The 25379-nt window shown below is 41.6% G+C and overlaps 1 protein-coding gene across 1 annotated transcript; it reads right to left on the bottom strand.

Annotated features, from left to right (window-relative positions):
• Window positions 1–295: 295 nt before the first annotated feature.
• On the bottom strand, window positions 296–25121 carry tmbim1a (transmembrane BAX inhibitor motif containing 1a). Its single transcript, XM_061733016.1, has 12 exons — window positions 24888–25121; window positions 11799–12134; window positions 8747–8823; window positions 8110–8174; window positions 5552–5605; window positions 5419–5469; window positions 5274–5313; window positions 4229–4266; window positions 4065–4152; window positions 2249–2344; window positions 2119–2172; window positions 296–475 (listed from the first exon to the last, which is right to left on the bottom strand). Exons 2-12 carry the CDS (start codon window positions 12127–12129, stop codon window positions 326–328), a joined length of 1044 nt encoding a protein of 347 aa, XP_061589000.1. The 5' UTR covers window positions 12130–12134; window positions 24888–25121; the 3' UTR covers window positions 296–325.
• Between the last annotated feature and the right edge of the window lie 258 nt (window positions 25122–25379).

Raw genomic sequence — 25379 nt, 5'->3', positions numbered from 1 at the left:
TGTGATTCTGAAGGAATAGTCTCAGATCTGCAGTCGTTCCGACGGCTCTACTCGTCTTATATACGATAGGAAGCTCGGACAACGGGCCCAGTGTGCGGGAGCACAGAGGGACTACTGTAATAACACCACAGCGGCTGGTAGAATATATTAATGTTTATATCGTGGTAAAAATAGTTAAGCAAGTGCAAGCTGCTTAAAGTAGAAACGGGCAAATAGGAACCTTTAGAAAAACTGTACCGAGTCTGGAGCTCAGCCCGTGAACACTAACCCTCGCAAACAGCTGATTATTTTCTACAAAAAGGAGGAGAGGAAAGGCTTGGTCGTGTCACTTGGACGAGCGGCCGATGATCTGCAGCAGGAAGAGGAAGATCTGGACGATGTCGAGGTAGATGGAGAGCGCTGCGAACACGTACTCCTCCGGGCTGATGGAGTGCTTTCTGTTCCCGATCAGCAGCTGGGTGTGATACGCCAGGAACTGCAGGCACAGGAAACAAGGAGTGAGGAAACGAGGATCAAGAGGATTTAAGGTGCACTTAAGGTGCCCAGGGCATAAGTGAACTTAGCAGCTGCTTAGGGCGCCGTGACCACTAGGGGGCGCCCAAGAGTTAAAAAAATAAATATTTTTTTATGTGTGAGTGATGATTCATGCAGGTCTGTCAGAAAATTTGAATATTGTGATAAAGTTCTTTATTTTCTGTAATGCAATTAAAAAAACAAAAATGTCATACATTCTGGATTTATTACAAATCAACTGAAATATTGAAAGCCTTTTATTATTTTAATATTGCTGATTATGGTTTACAGTTTAAGATTAAGATTCCCAGAATATTCTAATATTTTGAGATAGGATATTTGAGTTTTCTTAAACTGTAAGCCATGATCAGCAATATTAAAATAATAAAAGGCTTGTAATATTTCAGTTGATTTGTAATTAATCCAGAATGTATGACATTTTTGTTTTTTTAATTGCATTACAGAAAATAAAGGACTTTATCACAATATTCTAATTTTCTGAGACAGTCCTGTATATTATCAAAGGTATGTTATTGTACAAAAACACAATATTATTATTACATAAACAGTATTATGTTAACAGACTAGAGTAGATACTGCTGCCTCTCGGCTGTTTGATTGATTTTATATGTTTATTCTATTTAGTAATGTCTGTTTTTGTACATTTAAATGTATTCTTATATGGAGAACATATTGACAAGGTAATGTTTATCTAAATTGAGTGATTTTAATTATAGTTCTAGTTTTTGTAGTACTTTGTTGTTGCACTAAATTGTTGTTGCAGTTTATTTAAAACCAAAAATAAAGTAGAACATGTGTTTACAGTAAATGGTTTATAAATGATCTATTTGATTATTTAGTTTCTTTTAGTAGCCTACACTGTAGATGACACTCAGTATCACACTTAGTACTATATCACTTTAAATATTAAGTGTAAATCAACCCCAGGCCGCTCTTGTAGCTGAATTTGCTCCATTTCAGATTAAAAACCATAGATGGTAAAAACCTGCCAGGCTGACAGTAGGATGATGAAACAACTCTGCTGCAACTGTGCAGCTCTCTGACCTTTGACCTGTTGCTTCTCTGTGTGGCCAGTAGGGGACGTTGCTGACTTTGATATATATTCATTGAAAGATTTTTCTGCAAGTTTGTTAATCTGTTGTAGTTTCCATGGTCTTAATCACTGTGGATTACAATCTAACTACAACAAAAAGTTCTTACATCTAGAACATGAAAGAACATGAAATACGTTTATTGCTCAAGGTTCCTTCCCTCCTAAAGGGGAGTTTTTCTTGCTACTGTTTGGCTTAAGGTTTTTCTCCCACTATGGGAGTTTTTACCTGCCATTGTTTATGTAATAATTGCTCGGGGGTTTATGTTTATGTTTATGTTCATGTTCTGGATCTCTGGAAAGCGTCTAGAGACAACATCTGTTGTATTAGACGCTATACAAATAAAATTGAATTGAATTATAGTGGGTGTGTGAATGATCAATAATCAGTATTATTGGCAGTAATAGAATGATCAATAATCAGTATTATTGGCAGTAATAGAATGATCAATAATCAGTATTATTGGCAGTAATAGAGGATGTGAAACACCCACCAGTGTGAAGACGACGGCTCCGATGGCGGCGTAGAGCATGTGCAGCCACAGAACCTGCAGCACAAACACGTGTTAGCAGACGGGAGAGCTTCAGGTACCGGTACTTCCCGCTGAAATCAGCCCCACTCACGTATTTGAAGGACAGCACGATGGCCGTGATGATGCCCGTCACAAACACCACGATGCCCAGGATGCAGAACAGGCCCTGGCACTTGGTCAGGTCCACCTGCACGGCACAACCACAGGTTCAGGGAGGAGGAGAGAAACAGAACCAAAAAAGAAGAACAAACCCACCAACAAGACCGAGGACAGAGGAACCGTGACTCTACCGTATGTCAACACACCGGTCAAACCACACACAAAACTCAGACAGTTGTTAGTGCACCCAAAGGACAAAATAGATCACAACAAAAAATGCAACGTCATATACAAAATCCCCTGCCAATCATGTCATAAAACTCACATCGGAGAAACGGGAGGAAGTTTCAACACGAGGAGAAAAGAACATCAAAAGGAATGCGAGAAGGAGACGGGAAAGATTCAAACAAGAGCAATAAAAGAGAAGGCATTAGACCCACAAGTCAGCCATAACAGACCACTGTAAAAGGGAAAACCAGATCATGAACTGGGACAAAGCCAGAGTCATCCGCACTGAGGACAAAAACCACCAGCACTGGATCATGGAGGCCATAGAGATAAGGAAACAAGGACAACCAACGATGAACAGGGACGAGGGAGCTACATGCTCTCACACATGGACCAGCATGTTGGAGGGAGGACAGCGGGGGGCGTGGCCACCAGCGGGGGGCGTGGCCGACCAGCAGGGGGCGTGGCCACCAGCGGGGGGCGTGGCCCATAGACATATGTACGTAGACGCCCCATCGAGCGCTGAGCCGTACGTCAACGTTGCCGCCATATTGGATGTTCAAGACTGCTCTGGAAACTAATACAAGTAAATGGACTTATTTTCATAAGGCTTCTACAAAGAAATGTATGTTTTACGTCTCATTTATTCATTCACACACGCACTAATATACTTGGGAAACAGTTAGGCACCAAATATAATATATTTAATTTTCTCAGACGGCAAAAATAAGAACTTTATTGATCCCACATAGGAGTAATTCATGTTATATCAGCTATAGAGAACAAGGTAGTGCCGAAAAACAATATATATCCCCCTCACAAAAATAAGAAAAATAGAGAAACATATTTTCTCATCAACAAAACATATTTTTAAATTTTCAAGTAACAAAATAACATATTTGAACCATTTTTAGATTTTTTCAGTTATTTTATTGTTTGAAAAATGGTTCAAATGTTATTTTATTGTCTGAAAAATGGTTCAAATATGTTATTTTGTTATTTGAAAAATTTGAAATTTGTTTTGTTGATCTATTTTTCTATTTGTCTCTATTTTCTTATTTTTGTGAGGGGGGATATATATTGTTTTCCGGCACTACCTTGTTCTCTATAGCTGATATAACATGAATTACTCCTATGTGGGATCAATAAAGTTCTTATTTTTGCCATCTGAGAAAATTAAATATATTATATTTGGTGCCTAACTGTTTCCAAGTACATTAGTACGTGTGTGAATGAATAAATGAGACGTAAAACGTACATTTCTTTGTAGAAAGGCGCTTTAAATAAGTCCATTTACTTGTATTAGTTTCCAGCGCAGTCTTGAACATCCAATATGGCGGCGACGTTGACGTATCAAAACCAAAACCACTCGATCCGGCGTCTACGTTTATATGTCTATGGCGTGGCCGCCCAGCGGGGGGCGTGGCCGACCTGTCAAACCTGGCAGCCACGTGACACTCTGAGGAAGGCGGGAGAACCGCCCAAACTGTTAGACTGAAGGTAAGAAATCGGAGCTTTGTCTGGAAAAAAGAAACCATAGGATATCTAGCGCGGGCTGGAGACGGCAGACGCACACGTACCTTGGTCTGGAAGCAGAAGACGGTCACCACGATGCACACGACGGCCGTGATCACCAGAGCCAGGAACACCGCCTTGGTGTCGTAGAAACTAAACACAGAGACACAGAGTCATTCACACGAGCAGGAGTGGAGGGACGTGGTTGTATTAACGTCAGTGCTTTTACCTGGAGATGGATCCAGTCATGTAGGAAAAGGCCAGAGTCTGGAAGGAAGAAAAGCTCCTGTTAATACTGATATTACAAGTACATGAGTTAGAAAGTGCAGCTTTGACAAATCAGCCCCCCCGCTGACACCTCAGTGTCTGCTGTACATCTGTTTATATATCAGTTAGATCAGGGGTCGGCAACCCAAAATGTTTTAGATCCATATTGGACCAAAAACACAAAAAACAAATATGTCTGGAGCCGCAAAAAATTAAAAGTCTTGTATAAGCCTTAGAATGAAGGCAACACATGCTGCATGTATCTATATTAGTTATAACTGGGGGGAGATTTTTTTTTTCATTATGCACTTTGAGAAAAAAGTCAAAATGTCGAGAAAAAAGTCGAAATGTCGAGTGAAAAAAGTCGAAATATTGAGTGAAAAAAGTCGAAATGTTGAGAAAAAAGTCGAAATGTCGAGAAAAAAGTCAAAATGTCGAGATAAATGTTGAAATACAATCTTGAGAAAAAAGTTGAAATGTCAAGAAAAAAGTCAAAATTTTGAGAAAAAGTCGAAATGTCAAGATTAAAAAGGAAAGGAAAAAGGAAAAAAAAAAGAAGAAAAAAAAGGAAAAAAAGAAGAAAAAGAAAAAAAAGAAGAAAAAAAGGAAAAGAAAAAAGAAGAAAAAATTGAAAAAAAAAAAAGGTTAAACACTTCGGAAAAATCTCCAGGGAGCCACCAGGGCGGCTTCAGACGTCACTTGAAACGTCACTTGTGATGTGCTAAATAAATCTGCACTGGGGAGCAAAAGTGTGCGGTCTCCTCTCTTTTTATGTTAAGTTTATGTGATAATTGCTCGGGGTTCATGTTCTGGTGTCTGGAAAGATCCTAGAAACAACTTCTGTTGTAATAGACACTATATAAATAAAAGTGAATTGAAAAGTGTGTAGATCTGTGGCGCTGCCGGCCCCTGTACGTGTGCACGGAGGAAACCCGAGTGTGTCCAAGTCATCACAGTAAACCCGATCCCAGTCCAGGAAGCTGGATTAATGTCTGAGGTCGACTTACGAAGATGAACAGCAGAATGATGTTCCACGGAAACTTCCTCCTGCAGGGACAAAAACCGCATGGAAGTCAGGCCGCTTCACTTTTATAAACATACATGGTGATATGAAGCTTGTGAGTGTATTATTTCTGAGCAGGCGGGGCTCACCGGGGGCCCGTGCAGCACACCAGCACCAGGTGGGTGATCAGGTACACAGCACTACGGGGGAAACACACATCAGCCAGCTGGATTCATTCATTCTGCTTTTAAAGCTCGTGAAGTCAAAGGGACGAGGACTCACTATGACGCCCAGTAGACGGCCTGGTTCCTCTGGACAAAGTACCGGACTGGCTCTCTGTAGGATCAGAGAAACGGACGGGAATAAATCTGTTTCTTTTATTGTTTGCACTTGTAAAAAGGAACATTACACAGAGGAAAAAAAGTTAAGAAAAGATGTGCGGGAGAGGTCATAAAAACCAGAAGGGCTTATAAGAGACTCCCCCAATCATTCACACAACCATATAAGCACAATACTTCTATACAGTATAACTGATAACTCAGTTATACAATACAATTAAATAGCTTAGAAATATATTTGAATAATGGTGAATGAAAAACACAGATATATTAAAAATCTATAAACTTTTTTCAGCTTTCTTTTGAAGCAGATAATGTTGAGCATGTTTCACTTAGATGTTTTAAACTGTTCCCCAGCACAAAACCTTGATACATAAATGAACATTTAGAAACTGCGGTTCTACAGAAGGGGATATATCATTCCTTCTTCTGCTGGAGTATGAATGATAAGTAAGGGATAATGCATTATCACGCATATACCACGGTCACTTACCAAAAAACATAAATATTAAATCAGTTATTCATGCTTTAATGTGTTTTCAGTTGAAATCATTAGTTTTATAACAAGCCACAGCTGAGCGACTATTTAATCTCTCGTCTGCAGCCGTTTGTTCTCCGGTCTGTGATTGGACGCCGCCTCAGCGTCGCTGCTGCTCATTTGCATAAAGTTGAGATTTTTCAACTTCAAATTGACGCTCTGGACGCTTCCAATGCCTCCAACCCCTCCAACCCCTCCAACGCCTCTGACGCCTCGTGCAGCGCTTTCATATAAAACGAATGGCAGCCGGACGCCCATGACGCCTGTGGTGCTTCCAGTGTGAATGCAGGGTCAGCCCGAGCTCCAGCAGAGGCCGAGCTCCTTACACTAGTATCATCCACTGTGGCCTGTTTGTTTGTAGCCCGAATCTGCAACTGCAACTCTGCTGGCTTTAGCTGCCGACAAGCTGACCCTGCACTGATCATCAAGTAGCTAACCCCTGACACTTTTCCTGCAAAGTTACCTTCACGTGACCGGTAGGACTTTGTTTAATCTCTGACTGTATATCTCGGGGGTCAGCAACCCATGGCTCTAGAGCAGTGGTCGGCAACTGGCGGCCCACGGGCCAAAATTGGCCCCTCTCCAATAATATCTGGCCCGCCAGATGACATTGAAAATCTGATTAAAAAAAAATATATATATATATTTTTTTTTTTTTTTTAATTATTTACTATCACAAAAACGACAATTTCATAGAGAATTCAAAGCCTTTATTTAGAAAAGATAAAATAAAAGTAGAATCTTCATGATTCCGGACGCACACAATTCTGTATAGTTCCCTGTCACCTGTAGCATAGGGGGGCCTTAATTAGAGGTGCACACAAATATTCAGGAGTGACGCAGGCACAGACTCCCGCCAGAACTCCTGAAGCTGTTGAAATGGTAAGACGTATGTGTCAAGTGATTTGTTGTGGTTTAAACTGTGAAAAATACAACTGATAACTTACCTTGAGTTTTGCTGTTGGTCTTTTAAATGGTAAAACGTCCATTATATGTCTAAAAATACGTCGGAAAATCCGCCTCATTTGCATATCCTCTCACTGGCTTCAGGAGACGTACGTTTACATGCAGAGAGACTGCTGCTCCGTGTGCACACGTGTACTGACTGTCCCCTGTGCTACTGTTCATAGGTGCGTCATGGGTTTTTCATGTGTTTAATGTCGTTCTGTGTATTTTAAAGAAGGACTGCATTTGTTAGTAGCTTGACAGAAAATAATATTATCACCAAGTTACTTATAAGCGGTTTCATAACGGAGCCACAGAGTAGCGCTAAAGCAGTAAATAATAACAGTCTGTAGCAAATTCAAGTTACTTTATTTAAACTAATGACTTTCTTAAATTACTTTTTTGTACAAGATATAATAGTATAATAATACTAGTAGCCTATAGATAAGGGGAAAAAAGTTTTGTTTAGTAGAAAAAAAAACATGCCTCGCCTGATTGATGTGATGTTCTGGCCCACCATTCAGTTGCTCCGAAAAAATTTGGCCCGAGGCCAAACTTACTTGCCGACCCCTGGACTAGAGCTTGACCTTTGACCTTTTTTTTCCTTTTTTTCTTCTTTTTTTCTTGTCTTTATTTCTTTTTTTTTCTTCCTTTTTCCTTTCATTTTTAATCTCGACATTTCGACTTTTTTCTCAAAATTTTGACTTTTTTCTTGACATTTCGACCTTTTTCTCGAGATTGTACTTCAACATTAATCTCGACATTCTGACTTTTTTCTCAAAATTTCGACTTTTTTCTCAACATTTCGACCTTTTTCTCTACATTTCGACTTTTTTTCTCTACATTTCGACTTTTTTCTCAACATTTTGACTTTTTTCTCGACATTTCGACTTTTTTGTGCATAATGTGCATAATGAAAAAAAAAAATCAAACCCCAGTTATAACTAATATGGTATATCTGAAAATATAAATAACCCTGGGACCTCAGCCGTCACCCAGAGAGCAGAGTCCCTACTCACACGAAGATGAAGACAGACACGATGGCGGTGGTCAGGGCCAGCTGGGACGCCAGGATCATGTACACCTGGAAGACAAGCAGGTCAGGTGAGGGCTGACGCAAGGCCACGGAGGAAAGACATCAGCAAGGATCTCAGAGAAGCTACGGTGGTGCTACATCTGACACTGTGTGTATTGTTCTAAACAACAAGGCCCTTGGGCTTTCATTTCAGCTTCATGATCACACGTGAGCGGAAAGAAGGCTCAGTAAAGGTTTGTTCTCAGTAAAGGTTTGTTCTCAGTAAAGGTTTGTTCTCAGTAAAGGTTTGTTCTCTGTAAAGGTTTGTTCTCAGTAAAGGTTTGTTCTCTGTAAAGGTTTGTTCTCAGTAAAGGTTTGTTCTCAGTAAAGGTTTGTTCTCAGTAAAGGTTTGTTCTCAGTAAAGGTTTGTTCTCAGTAAAGGTTTGTTCTCAGTAAAGGTTTGTTCTCAGTAAAGGTTTGTTCTCAGTAAAGGTTTGTTCTCAGTAAAGGTTTGTTCTCAGTAAAGGTTTGTTCTCAGTAAAGGTTTGTTCTCAGTAAAGGTTTGTTCTCTGTAAAGGTTTGATCTCAGTAAAGGTTTGTTCTCTGTAAAGGTTTGTTCTCAGTAAAGGTTTGTTCTCTACCTTCCTGATGAAGGCGTGCCGGATTTTCAGGCTGTCCCATTCACTGCCGCCTGCAGCAAAGTCATCGCCGTCGTGATCTGTTGAACCAAAACACCACAAGTGAAAATAAATCAGCAGCTCACCAAAGTTAGGAAGATTGAAAAAAGATGTATCTTGAGAAGCAAACACATTCACTTTCTTGCTGATAAGTTAATGAAACCAACATTTGCAGCAGTTAAAACTAGGGCTGTCAGTTTAGCGCGTTAATTAGATTCATTAATTACACTGCTAATTAAGGCATTATGAAAATGAACTCAATTAATTATGAGTGGCAAAATGTGTGAGTATTTATAATATATAAGTATAAGTATTATAATAATATAAGTTTATGTATAAAAAGAAAGAAGACGGGACCATCAACAAGAACACGGTGATTTGTACATTTAGTAATAAAGAATGTTCCTATCAGCGGAGCTGCTCCAGCCTGAATTATCATTTAAACACTAAACATGTCCGGATAAGTTCCACTGTAAACGTTACAGCTACTAGTGCTTGAATTGCTGTATTGAGTCAGCTTTAGTTTTAATTTTGAATTGAGAGTCTGCTTAAGTGCCTATTTATTTTATTTATCTAACTGTATTTGCATTGCATTTTTCAATAATGCACCTTGCCTAATTGGTTTCCTGATGTGCTTGAGCTTTTTCTTTTGAATTTCATTTATGAAACGCACTTCACCAATAAAAATGTGGATTTCAAATCTTCTCTCTAAAGCTGGGCAGACACTGTGCGATATTTTAAATCGTTTGATTCAGCCCCATCTCAAACTGCACGACTAGATCACTGAGTTCAAAAGTTCACAGCCCACGATTTATGGTCTCACACTGTACGAGCCGATGCTCTGATGCTCCGTCTGCTCACACTATACGATCATAATCCTCCCGTCGGACCTCTGTGTACTGGAACTTGAGGCCGGTTTTGGGGCAGGGGTGGGCTGTGTCCACCCAAACGTGCGTCCTGCCCACCCGATCAAAGGTTATGGGGATCCTTTATTTTTTTATAATTTTATTTTTTTATAAATAAAAAAAATCCCAAAATATCTGTACCATTTCTGATTGGGTGGGCACTGCGCATCATTTTAAGACACAACAATGAACGCATACCGCAAAAGTCTCGGCGGAGGAACCCAGCAAAATGAAACAGAGAAGAGTTCAGAACAGCACACACACTGAAGGCTGATTCATGGTTCTGCGTTACACCAACGGTGCGCGTCGCCGCGTAGCCTGCGCCGTAGGCTCTGCGTTGGTGTAACGCGGAACCATAAATCAGCCTTCAGCAATTTGTGCCATTCTGTGTGGCGATAAACGTGATTGGACAAGGAATTGGCTGGGCAGACGTGGGAAATGCGTCTGCCCAGCCAATGTCGTTTTTTTCCTGCTATTAAAACATGATTTTTAATGTGAATTTGCAACACTTTAAACTACAAATAGTAGTTTTTGACGTGACATCAGAGATTGCACATGCTCTCTGTGAAAGGATGAATCCAATCGGGTCGTAGCTGCTTCAACTGTGATTCCTTCACAAGGAGCAACCAGGATTTGATTTTCTTGCGAGCACACGATTCGTGATCAGGAGCTCGTCGTGAGGCGTTACTCTCTCGTCGTGAGGCGTTACTCTCTCGTCGTGAGGTGTTAATCTCTCGTCGTGAGGTGTTACTCTCTCGTCGTGAGGTGTTACTCTCTCGTCGTGAGGTGTTACTCTCTCGTCGTGAGGTGTTACTCTCTCGTCGTGAGGTGTTACTCTCTCGTCGTGAGGTGTTAATCTCTCGTCGTGAGGTGATAATCTCTCGTCGTGAGGTGTTACTATCTAGTCGTGAGGTGATAATCTCTCGTCGTGAGGCGATAATCTCTCGTCGTGAGGTGTTACTCTCTCGTCGTGAGGTGTTACTATCTAGTCGTGAGGTGTTACTCTCTCGTCGTGAGGCGATAATCTCTCGTCGTGAGGTGTTACTCTCTCGTCGTGAGGTGTTACTATCTAGTCGTGAGGTGATAATCTCTCGTCGTGAGGTGTTACTCTCTCGTCGTGAGGTGTTACTCTCTCGTCGTGAGGTGTTACTATCTAGTCGTGAGGTGTTACTCTCTCGTCGTGAGGCGATAATCTCTCGTCGTGAGGCGATAATCTCTCGTCGTGAGGTGATAATCTCTCGTCGTGAGGTGTTACTATCTAGTCGTGAGGTGATAATCTCTCGTCGTGAGGCGATAATCTCTCGTCGTGAGGTGTTACTCTCTCGTCGTGAGGTGTTACTCTCTCGTCGTGAGGTGTTACTCTCTCGTCGTGAGGTGTTACTCTCTCGTCGTGAGGTGTTACTATCTAGTCGTGAGGTGATAATCTCTCGTCGTGAGGCGATAATCTCTCGTCGTGAGGTGTTACTCTCTCGTCGTGAGGTGTTACTATCTAGTCGTGAGGTGTTACTCTCTCGTCGTGAGGCGATAATCTCTCGTCGTGAGGTGTTACTCTCTCGTCGTGAGGTGTTACTATCTAGTCGTGAGGTGATAATCTCTCGTCGTGAGGCGATAATCTCTCGTCGTGAGGCGTTACTCTCTCGTCGTGAGGTGTTACTATCTAGTCGTGAGGTGTTACTCTCTCGTCGTGAGGTGTTACTCTCTCGTCGTGAGGTGTTACTATCTAGTCGTGAGGTGATAATCTCTCGTCGTGAGGTGTTACTCTCTCGTCGTGAGGTGATAATCTCTCGTCGTGAGGTGTTAATTTCTCGTCATTACCCCACGTTTACTCCACGAGGCACGACCAACGATTGGGTTGAAATCCGGCCCGATCCAAAAAAGAAAATCGGCTCAAAACGAGCCGACAATCGCACAGTGTCTGCCCGGCTTTAGTGTATTACATTGATTAGTCACTGCAATTTTGTAATGTCCTAGAATTCTAATTCTTATTTGAGGACCTTTAGCAGATATGAGATTAAAATGCGATTAATTAGATTATTTTTTTGAATGGCCTGACAGGACTAGTTAAAACACAAGCAGGACGTGTTAAGTAAAGCTGATGTGTCCCGTCTTACCGATGAAGATGTCTGCTGGCATGGTGGGGGGCATCACCGGAGGCATGGGGGGTGGGCTGGGGTAGCCTGCTCCTGGGGGGCCGGCGGCCCCGCGGGGCTGTCCGGGGTAGGGCCCGGGGCCGGGGGGGTACCCGCCCTGGTACTGGGGGGCGTTGGGACCGGCGGGGTAGGGGGCGGAGGGGTGGCCCGGCTGAGGACCGCCGTAGGAGGGGAAGCCGTACGCGGGGGGTGGAGGGTAGCCCCCACCCTGGGGTGGGTAGCCCCCACCCTGGGGGGCGTACATGGGGGCGTGGGCGTCTTCATACCCCGGAGGGTAATTGGAGTGGGACATGACACCTGAGAGGAGCAGAAGAAGAAACTGAGGTCACATCACTGCTGCTACCATGGAAATGGATCAATGACCAATAAGGATTTTCAACAGGTCAACTTTAAAATAATAAAAAAAAGAATATCTATTGCAGTAGTTCAAACATTAAGAATGTTGTGTACACATAAATTCATATAAACATTTTAAATTAAGGGATTTCAGTTTTTTGTCAAGATGAATTGGCACTAGCCTTAAAAAAGGTCATGTGGTGCAACCATGATTCATATTAAAATAAATTAATTTCCTTAACAGTTTTCAGTATTATACAGAAATGGTTGTTTTTGATATTTCATAAAATGGACATCAGTCAAACATTGTATATTATGATGGAAATAAATATAAATGTGTTGCAATCTTACACTACAAGACACTTCGGAAATCATGCCAGATAGGGCAGAAGATTGATTTAAAAACATTTACAGTGATTTCAAAAAAAGTCATGGTCGCACCACATGACATTTTGACGCTTAAAACAACAACAAAATCCCAAATAACTAGTATTTTTTGTAAAATTCAAGGACAGATAGGTCATATATATGGTATTTTTTTATCCATTTAAACCTTTTTTGAATTGAAAAAAAATCTGTTTTCAGAAAATATAGGCGTCACGTCATTGACCCAAATACTTCTGCAGGGCTTTGTAACGCTGTTTAGTTAGCATTACTATGTACTGAACATCCTACATCATCATCATCATCATCATAATCATCATCACCATCATCATCAAACCAGCAAACCTCTTCACGCTACCAACACCATAGAAAGGTTTGCAGACGACACCACGGTGGTGGGGCTGATTGGAGGCGGAGACGAGTTAGTCCCAAATCTGTGTGTGTGGTGTCAGGCTCACAACCTGATTCTAAACCCCACAGAGACAAAAGAGATCACCTTGGACTTCAGGAGGCCCAGATCTGAGCTGCCCCCCCTCTGCATCAATGACTATGTTTACATGCAGTCAAAATTCGGGTTACGGTCATTATTCTGGTTACTGAAACATTGGGAATAATGTGTTTCCATGCGTGAGCAAACAGGGTTATCCCTGTTTACATGGTAATTAATCATTTAGGATATCTGCATCAAACCAGCGACGCACGGAGAACGTCATGAAGCAATTCCCGTCATCCCCCCTCCCCACAGTTGGACTGCTACTACTTGAAGCTACTGTATATGTTTTGCACTGCTGCAACTGTTGCACATTTTTGTATACCATTTTTAGTCTATTCTATTTTATACTTATTCTACTTTTTACTTAATTTTTTTTAAGGAAAACACCACTCCGTGCTGCTTTTAATGTCGTTGTATACCTCGTATAATGACAATAAAACATCTGAATCATCACCATTACGATCATCATCATCATCATCATCATCATCATCATCATCATCATCATCATCATCATCATCATCATCATCCACCTGGACCTGCAGCTGTTACAGAAACCACCTGGACCTGCAGCTGTTACAGAAACCACCTGGACCTGCAGCTGTTACACAAACCACCTGGACCTGCATCTGTTACAGAAACCACCTGGACCTGCATCTGTTACAGAAACCACCTGGACCTGCATCTGTTACAGAAACCACCTGGACCTGCAGCTGTTACAGAAACCACCTGGACCTGCAGCTGTTACAGAAACCACCTGGACCTGCAGCTGTTACACAAACCACCTGGACCTGCAACTGTTACAGAAACCACCTGGACCTGCAGCTGTTACAGAAACCACCTGGACCTGCAGCTGTTACAGAAACCACCTGGACCTGCAGCTGTTACAGAAACCACCTGGACCTGCAGCTGTTACAGAAACCACCTGGACCTGCAGCTGTTACACAAACCACCTGGACCTGCAACTGTTACAAAAACCACCTGGACCTGCAGCTGTTACAGAGACCACCAGGACCTGCAGCTGATACAGAAACCACCTGGACCTGCAGCTGTTACAGAGACCACCTGGACCTGCAGCTGTTACACAAACCACCTGGACCTGCAGCTGTTACAGAAACCACCTGGACCTGCAGCTGTCACAGAAACCACCTGGACCTGCAGCTGTTACAGAGACCACCTGGACCTGCAGCTGTTACAGAAACCACCTGGACCTGCAGCTGTTACAGAGACCACCTGGACCTGCAGCTGTTACAGAAACCACCTGGACCTGCAGCTGTTACAGAAACCACCTGGACCTGTTACAGAAACCACCTGGACCTGCAGCTGTTACAGAGACCACCTGGACCTGCAGCTGTTACACAAACCACCTGGACCTGCAGCTGTTACAGAAACCACCTGCAGCTGTTACAGAAACCACCTGGACCTGCAGCTGTTACAGAAACCACCTGGACCTGCAGCTGTTACAGAAACCACCTGGACCTGTTACAGAAACCACCTGGACCTGCAGCTGTTACAGAAACCACCTGGACCTGCAGCTGTTACAGAAACCACCTGGACCTGCAGCTGTTACAGAGACCACCTGGACCTGCAGCTGTTACAGAAACCACCTGGACCTGCAGCTGTTACAGAAACCACCTGGACCTGCAGCTGTTACAGAAACCACCTGGACCTGCAGCTGTTACAGAGACCACCTGGACCTGCAGCTGTTACAGAAACCACCTGGACCTGCAGCTGTTACAGAAACCACCTGGACCTGCAGCTGATACGATGACTTTACATTGCATTTTCTAAATTTAGTCAAAAACTCTAAATTTAAGTTTTAATTTTTGCTTTTAAAAACGTAACACCACACAAATACGTCAAAGATCACCACACATGCAAGTACTTTTACACTAAACCCTCATTTCTTCCTTGGATGAGTGAAACGGGCCCATGGGGCTGCAGGACAGCCGAGCTGCTGTGGCGTGTGGAGTACACTCTAAAACTCCACACGCCACAGATAAAACCCACTCTTGGCCGACTAACAACCGACACAGCAGCTCTTCCCTTTTGTGGTTGTATTAGGTTAGCGTCAACACAAGGCTTTGAGGAGAAAATGTGGTTCACGAAAACCACCAAAGGCTCTGAAGCACATGACGTTAATTTCTAATGATAACCCTAAACCCGCACAAGTTTATGTAAGGCTCATCTCGGGACGGCTTTATTCCCTCAGTCATTCTGAAAGCTGACTAAAAAGCAGCACAGTTTCATTCCCAATGAGACTCTCAGGGGAAAACACACGCAGTAAAGGAATGGAGGACCGGCTCCACCCAGCTGCCATGATGTCACACCCAGCACCAAGCAACAGGACCAAAACAATCACTGGAAAACCAGAGTCACAGAACAACTACGGAGACTCCCCAGGCTACTCCTTACATGCCAAAACTAAAGTAGAGCCTCTGAAAATGACCAGGTTTTACATTTGAGGGTATGACGAAACATCTGGAAGTACCAGGGCAGACAAACAACTCACCGGATTAACTCCTACAGCCACAAAGGCTAAGCCGTGAGCACAGCTATAAAAGTGGCATCTGAACCAGACTTCTGGCTCACGTATGACTGTTATGAACAAGAGGGAAATGAAAATGAAGAAATATTTGTAAAGATAGTCACTACACCAAGTGTCACGTCCACGTATAGAAAAACCAATCCCTGACTGACAGACGGCTTCATAAAAGGCATTTAGGCTGCAACCCTTCATCTGTCTGACAGCAACTGGGCCACTAAGAAAACCTACAGCAGAACCCCCAAAAAATAAAACTAATCAAAGGGTGGTGGTGGTGGACTGACGGATGTGAAGCTGCAGACCTCTGTACAGGACTGTCTCAGAAAATGTGAATATTGTGATAAAGTTCTTTATTTTCTGTAATGCAATTAAAAAAAACAAAAATGTCATACATTCTGGATTCATTACAAATCAACTGAAATATTGCAAGCCTTTTATTTTTTGATATTGCTGATTATGGTTTACAGTTTAAGGTTAAGATTCCCAGAATATTCCAAATTTGATCTTCCCTCTAGCCATCTATTCCGATACTTTCAGATCAGAGATTTTGTCAGACAGGCATTCCATCAATTTCAATCCATGCCCGATCAACACAATTTTTATGCACTTATGACAAGACTTCCCACCGCTAAACATTTGATCTCCCAGTTCGTAGATCTTTTTCGCTCTGAAGCCCCCTCCTCCCACTTTAAGGAAGCTTGGATTGAGGATATTGGTGAAGACATCTCAGATGAGCTTTGGTCAGATGCACTGGACAGGGTGCAGAAATGCTCTATCAACGCCAGACTTCAGCTCATCCAGTTTAAAGTCATTCATCGCCTTCACTTCTCTAAAACCAAATTGCATAGAATATTCCCCACAGTATCTCCCACCTGTGATAGATGTAAGTCTGCTAGCGGGACGCTTGGCCACCTTTTCTGGGCATGCCCTAAGCTCAGGACTTTTTGGGATAATATTTTTAAGTACTTTAGTGACGTATATAATAGGCAAGTGCTCCCTGACGGTCTTTCTGTGATACTTGGCTGTTCTGAATTTATTCTAACACTTCCCAAAGCACTGCAAACAGCCCTCCTGTTTGGTTTGGTTGTGGCAAAACGAGTCATCTTGCGGGAGTGGAATTCTCTCCTCCATGTTTCAATAGGTGGTTAAATGACATGGTCACATGCATCTATCTCAAAGAAATTCGTTACACTCTGTCTGATTCCCAGCCTACATTTCTCAAGGTCTGGGGACCCTTCATTGAACACTTCAGGAAGGATAAACCTTTGCCTCGGACTTGATTTCACTTGCTATGAACACTGTGCCTGGTGTGTGATTATCGTGCTCGGACCAACTTGAACTTTATTTTTCCCGCCTCTCCTGCTTATACGGACGCACAGCTCTCCCGGCCTCTTGGCTAATCCCTGGTCTTTTTGGGTATGGTCTGGACTGACAGCCTTTTATATCTTTTATACAGCTAAATGTGTATATATGTATGTGTATATATATTTATACGGTCATTTTTGTTATCTCCTTTTTTGTCTTTTCTTTCTTTGTGAACTGGCAACTGTTTAGTTTGGTGTTTTGTGTCTGTTTTGTTCTCTTTGAAAAAATAAAAAAAGATAATGTTCAAAAAGATTCCCAGAATATTCTAATTTTTTGAGATAGGATATTTGAGTTTTCTTAAGTTGTAAGCCATGATCAGCAATATTTAAATAATAAAAGGCTTGCAATATTTCAGTTGATTTGTAATGAATCCAGAATGTATGACATTTTTGCATTACAGAAAATAAAGGACTTTATCACAATATTTTAATTTTCTGAGACAGTCCTGTATGGCTCAGCTGATGTGACAGTGGGAATAAACTAATGTCTGCAACGTCAGTGAAACAGAGTACATGCTTCCGTATCAAGGGCTGTATTTAGTATGTAGTAGTAGTATATTTAGTATGTTCACACACGGTTGTGCACTTGGGCTTTACTTTGGTTCGACAACAAGGTTGTAAAATGAAACGTGGTGCTGATTGGACCTGTTGAGGACCAGAGGATTCTGTTTCAGGTCCGGCTGACCCTGAGATCTGAGAGATTAAGGTGTGTTTTCACAAGAGCTGCCAGTATATGCAACACAATAGTGAGGGTTGACACAAAGTCATCTTGTGGTTATGAGTCAGTGTTGTGAGATCTGCAGTCAGATTACAGTAGGACTGACGTCAAAGCTCTGCAACCCTCAAGACAAAATAACCACCACAAATAACACAAGCCACTTTGGAAAAGCTTGTGTGTCTTTTTGAATTTTGTTGACTATTTTTTTTTCTTTTCAATCCAGGTAATTTCTGGTTCCAACATTTTTCTCAGGCGGAAATAGTCTAGTTATGAGGAATTCACTGTATTATCTGGTCGATCATACCCAGAGCTGGGTAGTAACGAGTTACATTTACTCCGTTACATTTACTTGAGTAAGTTTTGGGAAATGTTGTACTTTTAGGAGTAGTTTTGAATCACTATACTTTTTACTTTTACTTGAGTAGATTTGTGAAGAAGAAACTGTTCCTCTTACTCCGCTACATTAGGCTACGTTGAGCTGTTACTTTTCTTTTATCCCTTTTATCCACGTACGCGTCAATCTCATGACATCACTGAGTGATTCTTTGGGAAAAATGTTAGTTTACATTCACATTTACACAGACTCAAACACACACAGAGTTTCTATGAGTTCATGTTTGTTCTAGTTCTGCCTGGTTAAAAAAGAAAAGTACAAAGGCTTGAAATTTTGTGCTACTTGTGCTTAATTTATTTTTTTATTCTGTTATTATTTTATTTTATTATTTATTAAAGTACTTGAAGCTACTTACTTTAAGCTTATTTTAATTTAAACTATATTTTATTTTTTATTAATTTTAATTTATTTTATTATTTTATTGATTTAATTTGCCTGAAGATGATTATTTTGTACTTTTGTCTGTTTGATGGTTGTGTTAAAAAAATAAATCAGACGTTACTCAACAGTTACTCAGTACTTGAGTAGTTTTTTCACCAAGTACTTTTTTACTTTTACTCAAGTAATTATTTGGATGACTACTTTTTACTTCTACTTGATTCATATTATTCTGAAGTAACAGTACTTTTACTTGAGTACAGTTTTTGCTTCCTCTACCACCTCTGTCTGTATGTAACTTAGTCAAGGCTTACTGTTGATGTGTTGTTGTTTTTTGTGTGCGTTTTTGTTTTAGGACTATCTTTGTATAACACAAATAGACTATCTTAATGTCCTTTACCTATGCATTATAATTCATAAGTGCATTTATACTGTTAATGTTTGTCGTGCCAAAAATGCAATAAAAAAAAAAGAGGAAAGAAATATACGGCCTTTGTTAGAGGGAGAAGTCAGACACTTGGCTCCAAGCTGCCTGTTTGGTAAAACCTCAAATCTACATATATTTGCATTGCAATCTTGGAACAGAGTTTTTTATGTGTGAGTGTGTATCCTTCACCAGCCCTCTCAACAGTTTAGCCATATTTAATCCATCCCTAGAAAAAAAGAATAAAAATATCTGCCTGAGAGGACGGAGGTCACTGACGGAGGGACGTGAAAGACCAGGGAAGAGTGAGACATGCAAGACAGTGAAAGACCAGGAAAGAGTGAGACATGCAAGACAGTGATAGACCAGGAAAGAGTGAGACATGCAAGACAGTGATAGACCAGGAAAGAGTGAGACATGCAAGACAGTGATAGGTGCAGGTTGGTGACTGGGTGATGTGTTGTTGGGTGTGTGAATGAGTGTGTAACGTGTTGTGTTGGACTAGAAGGAGACATTCAAACTTCGGACCAGCAGGTATTTATAAACATAAAGAGGACAGAGGGAAGGGGAGGAGCTTTCCCTTTTCAGTTGTTTAATTTTAGTGTGTGACCTTTGTGTGCTGTGTGTTTGAGATGTATGTAGGCATTACAAGTAAACATACAGGTATTTTTAACTGCTCATACGTATACAAATATAAAGAATAATTATATATCCGTCCAGCACTGAAATCCTGGTTCTCTTTCGTCACATCCCGTATTGATGACTGCAACTCCCTCCTCACCGGCCTCCCTACCAAACTCACGACAGATTCAGAACTGGGCCGTCCAGATCATCACCCGCACCAAGTCATCTGACCACATCACCCCCTTGTTATCCAACTCCACTGGCTCCCAGTCCACTACCAGTCCATGACCGCATCATCTACAAACACCTCCTCCTCACCTACAAAGCTCTCCACAACCTTCTCCCACTGACCTCTGACCTACATGAATACACTCCCTCCCTCAGCCTCCGCTCAACCTCGGCTGGACTTCTCAACACTCCCACCTCACGTCTCACCACCATGGGTGCCCCATGGGTGCACCATGGGTGCCCGAACCTCAGCACCATGGGTGCCCCATGGGTGCACCATGGGTGCCCGAACCTCAGCACCATGGGTGCCCCATGGGTGCAACATGGGTGCCCGAGCCTCAGCACCATGGGTGCCCCATGGGTGCACCATGGGTGCCCGAACCTCAGCACCATGGGTGCCCCATGGGTGCAACATGGGTGCCCGAGCCTTCAGCTGCTCGGCCCCCAGACTCTGGAACTCCCTCTCCCCACACAGAAAACAGACAGACTCCATCACAGCATTCAAAACTCAAAACCCACCTGTTTATATATATATATATATATATATATATATATATATGCAGTTTTCCGTAAAGACCAATGTGCAAACATCTGTTTGAGAGTAATCTCCCTACATTTATCATTTCTTTAGGTATCATACATTGTGTATCATGTACTTGATCACAGTTCATGGCTAGCACGCTAGTATAGATGTCTATATTTATCCATGAATGTAAAATTCATACACGCACGCACGTGTGTATGTGTGTATATGTGTGTATATATATATATATATATATATATATATATATATATGTGTGTTTTGCATTTAGGAGTTAGAGAATGAAACAAAATACATACACAGGTGATGTATAACCTAACTTGGTGAGTGATGTGACAACACTGCAGCTCTGTGACACATCCGAGTCTCAGACGGAGGAAACTCCACCCAAACCTCGTCTTTGAGGTGGGAGTCACGTCAGAGCACCTAAGTGGATCTGTTTTCATTCCATTTCACTTTTAAATGAATCCCTACCAGCTGGTCAAACGTGTTTCCCGTGCAGATGGATGGATGTATCTCCTCAGAGATCATCACTGACAACACCAACTCTGCTGGAGCTCCAGGTCAGAATACGGTTGCCTTTCACCTTTCACAAATACAAATAAGGGACGCCCCGATTTCAGCTTCGCAGACGTCTCCAAAACGTCTAAACTAGATAGAAATGTATTTATTTTATATGAAAACACTAAATGCTTTGATTTAAAGTTTAAAGTGCTTTAATAGCTTTGAACTTGCATGACTTTACAGACAGACAACCATATAGCAACTGAAATATCCTCCTATGCTACTGTACGTCCACATCAGCCAGGATGTAGAATAAAGCTACAGGTGAAGGTCGGAACATTAGAATATGGTGTTGTTATGGCCCCCAGCCGTTAGTGCCTGTGATTTAGTGTGTAATTGTATTTATATTTTGTTTCTGTACTTTTGGGCGAGTGAGCACTCCTGTTTTTTGATACATCTTGATTGAAAGGTGTACTTCGCAGCCATCCGTTTTTTGTTTTGAAATGACAAAATAAAAATAGAGAAATAATCCAAAATAATCAGTTTCCCATCTTTTGTTTTCATAATAAAAAACAGAAGACGGATCGTTATCCGGGTCCGTGTATCTTTTGGTCATTGGATTTTTCCATCATGAGTGGGAATCAAAAGACAAAAAACGATTGGTTTATTTGATTTTCCTTTTAAAACAAAAAACTAATATTGAATTACACTGCATTTTTTCATTTTTTGTGTTAATATGATTTAACAAAGATTCAAAATACGCTTTTATTTTCGTTTTCTATTTCATATAAGAAAAATGAAATCACTAGTCAACAGGAACGAAAAAATGAACCAAAAACAACCGTTTATTCATATTCGTGCACCGGAAGCTGGCATTTACAACCGAGTGAACTTAGTTCTGGATATTTGACAGGCATTCCTGTGACAGTTCTCTCCAGGGGAAGTTGTTCTGTACCACCCCGTCCCACTCCAGCCAGCCACTCTAGGCTACTATCCCCCCCCCCCCTGTGTTTTCTGCGGTGCATTCACACTATACGCGAGGCATGTATTTTACTCGTATTTACTGACATTACGCCCCCAGATGTAGCTACAGTTGTCATAGCAACAGTAAACACCAGGTCAAAGCAGCAACGGGACTGTGGTCATTTGTTGTGGGGATAATGGGCTGACGTCAGTTCTAGAGCTTGTTAAAAGATAGAAAAATGTTCTTTACCACAGGCTGCTGCATGTTAGCATCTCAATATCATGTGAAAGTTCACTCTTCTGATGGATTTGAACTACATGCATTTGCAGCTACAACAATGTCAAGACGGTCATTCATGATTTCCACTGCAGCCTCCATGTTTCTACCGGGAGAAGGGTCGTGAAAAGCACGGAAAAATAATAATAATTTAAAAAAACTAGAATAGGCTACAATATGCCGACAGTCCATTATGCCGAAGGTCGTGCTATAATTGTTACAATGTTTGGGTAGGCTGTGACCTTCATCAGGTTAACTGTCAGACAGTTCATGTAGGTGGAAAAACACGTCACTCATTGTGTCATTCAATCTTCATTCATAAATTCTGGCTCAGGTCTGACACTGAGTGGCCTAAATAGTAAACGGTCACGCAGCACGCATCAATTACCACTTGAAACAAGAAACACACACAGGAAAAACGCAGAGATAAATATCTATCCATACAAAATAAAGAACAACAGCAACAACAATAATAATACATCTATTAGACCAAAAGGTAAAATAAAATTAACTTAGGCTTTTTTACCCACAAAATGACAAGATGGTGATAAAATGAAAATAATGAACTCTATTGTCATAGAACTTTTCTAAGTTTGCAAGGCACTTCAAAAACAAATTTAAAAAAAAGCTCAGATAAAAACAACACAGACAACGAAATATACAGGCCCTAATAGCTTATAAGATAATATAATAGGCTATATTAGGCTATGAATAATTTTATAAATGCACAACGACGTCTGAGTTAAGGAAGTCTGAGAGAGAGAGAGAGAGAGAGAGAGAGAGAGAGAGAGAGAGAGAGAGAGAGAGAGAGAGAGAGAGAGAGAGAGAGAGAGAGAGAGAGAGAGAGAGAATATGAGCAGATAATATGAGCAGAGCCTACAGACGTTTAAAAGTCCAAACAAAAGTATTTACTCACAAGAAGTGATTGTAATCAATGACATAATTTAAAGTAGATTTTTACTAAATATGATAATACATCTAGGCCTATGCGTGGTCTAATGATCAGCTCTCAACGTAAGACTATATTAAATTCTCTGTGGATTAATGCTCCACCTGCATCAATTGGATCCTCGTCAAAAGGACATGTCATGTTCATAGCCTAATAGTAGTGAAAAGAAAAGTTGTAACACTGATTTTTTTTTTCTAATCAATGAAAGACGGCATAACTGTCTCAACTGCGCTCTTGGTTGGTAAAGAACAGCTCATTCGCGTGCTTGCTTTGTAAATGCCAGCTTCCGGTGCACGAATATGAATAAACGGTTGTTTTTGGTTCGTTTTTTCGTTCCTGTTGACTAGTGATTTCATTTTTCTTATATGAAATAGAAAACGAAAATAAAAGCGTATTTTGAATCTTTGTTAAATCATATTAACACAGAAAAAGAAAAAATGCAGTGAAATTCAATATTTGTTTTTTGTTTTAAAAGGAAAATCAAATAAACCAATCGTTTTTTGTTTTTTGATTCCCACTCATGATGGAAAAATCCAATGACCAAAAGATACACTGACCGGATAGGTCAGTACTGGAGTTGAGCGGGGATGAGGGGGATGGCATCCCCCCTGAAATAAAAACAGTCCAAATCATCCCCCTGTAAAACTGTCATCCCTCCTTTCCATCCCTTATGTCATTTCATCAATGAATGTGGTTTTACTGCTATTTCAACATTTAGAGTCATCACCAGAAAAATAACACCAGAAAAATAACTTATTTGACAATTTTCACCAGTTTCAAGTAAATTTTCACTTGAAATAAGTAGGAAAATCTACCAGTGGGACAAGATTTATCTTCGCAGGTCCTTCCTCCCTGCTGCCATCAGACTCCATAACCAGGACTGCTCTCAGTAGCTAACGGACAATAAATAATAATAACATGTGCAATAACTAGATGTGCAATAATCATATGTGCAATATCCATGCAATACCTGTCTACCTCACACTCATTCTACCTGCTTTTTTGCATTGTTTTTCTTTCCTTTGCACTATATTTTTATCTTATATTTTTTATCTTTTTATCTCCACCGCAATGTATATATTGTCCATATCTTGTAATTATATATATCTTTTACCTTTTTACCCCCTTCCCCGCAGGCGTGTGTGTTAAGTGTACTGCTGCTAACACATGAGTTTCCCCATTGAGGGAGTAATGAAGGACTATCTTATCTTATCTTCTCATTACAAACAAAAAAATCTTGTTCCACTGGCAGATTTTTCTACTTATTTCAAGTGAAAATCTACTTGAAACAGGTGAAAATTGTTGTTTTTTTGTCTTGTTTTAAGTGTAATGAGATTTTTTTTACTAAAATGAGACATTTTAACTAGAAATAACAAATATTCTTGTTAAGATTTTGAGTTTTTGCAGTGATCAATTTTACTTATCCTGTGAAGTCATATTGATAAGTTCAGAAAAGTGTTTTTTATTGTTGTGTTTTGATGTATTTGATGTAAGCCCAGTGGATATTTAAAGCTTACAGAAGGCTGCATTTAACTGCTGCTATGTCATTCCTGCAGTATTTCTGCAGGTGTTTTGGTCACTGCTATTATTTGTAATATATTATATTATTTGTAATCAGCACAAATTATCTGTCCCCATATGATAAAATCCACCATCCCCCCTGATTTTCTTTTACAACTCGAGTCCTGACCGTCAACAACCAGCGGTCCCATGAAGAGCAGCAGAACCCCCGGCCAGGGCGAGCCCCGACCCGCGCTGTCCGGGGACACATGGGTGGGGACTTGGCCGGGACGGGAGGCTTCAGAGCGGCTTCAGAGTGGCGCAGAAACAGCAGGAAAAACAAACTCACGAACTTGTTCCACTGAAACAAACTTCCCGGAGTGTCCCTGGGCGGCGGGACACGGCTGTCCCGAGTCCCAGCCGTCTCTTACCGAGTTAGAGGCGGCCGCTCGGCGGCCGCGGGCCCGGATATGAAGGCGCTCCAACTGTTGCGGCTCCGGGCGAGGCGGGGAGTCGGGCTGCGGGGCTGCGGGGCTCGTTCCGGGGCTCTTCAGGCCTGGACCGACGCTCTTCCTGGAGCCGTGGAGCGGTGTAGGGCTGGAGGGCTGGAAGGCTGGCAGGGTGGAGTCAGGATCACTCCCACTCTGTGGAGATGCGCTGACTCACGCTGCCCAGGGCGGCCGCAGCGGGGCGGGTAAAGCCCGATTTATGGGACTGCGTCAAATCGACGGCGTAGCCTACGGCGTAGGCAGCGCGTCGCCGCGGTACCCTACGCCGTAGGGTTTGCGTTGGTGTAACGCGGAACCATAAATCAACCTTCAACGGCGCGACTCGCACCATGAGCGTCTCGCACACGCCCCAACTTACGTGTATGAGTTTATTACTCTCTTTTATGGAAGAGTATTAGGGCCAGGCAGGAGAAA

Source organism: Cololabis saira, chromosome 10, assembly GCF_033807715.1.
Source record: "Cololabis saira isolate AMF1-May2022 chromosome 10, fColSai1.1, whole genome shotgun sequence".
Classification (NCBI taxonomy): Eukaryota; Metazoa; Chordata; class Actinopteri; order Beloniformes; family Belonidae; genus Cololabis; species Cololabis saira.
This window is presented reverse-complemented; position numbering and strand designations above follow the sequence as displayed.

What these genes read in the sequence shown, in the direction of transcription:
- tmbim1a (XM_061733016.1), bottom strand. Translation starts at nt 12,129, where the DNA reads ATGTCCCACTCCAATTACCCTCCGGGGTATGAAGACGCCCACGCCCCC. An exon ending in GGCACGCCTTCATCAGGAAG is followed by an intron (nt 8,175 to 8,746) that starts GTAGAGAACAAA and finishes CTTGTCTTCCAG; the next exon opens with GTGTACATGATCCTGGCGTC. An exon ending in GTGTGCTGCACGGGCCCCCG is followed by an intron (nt 5,314 to 5,418) that starts GTGAGCCCCGCC and finishes TTGTCCCTGCAG; the next exon opens with GAGGAAGTTTCCGTGGAACA.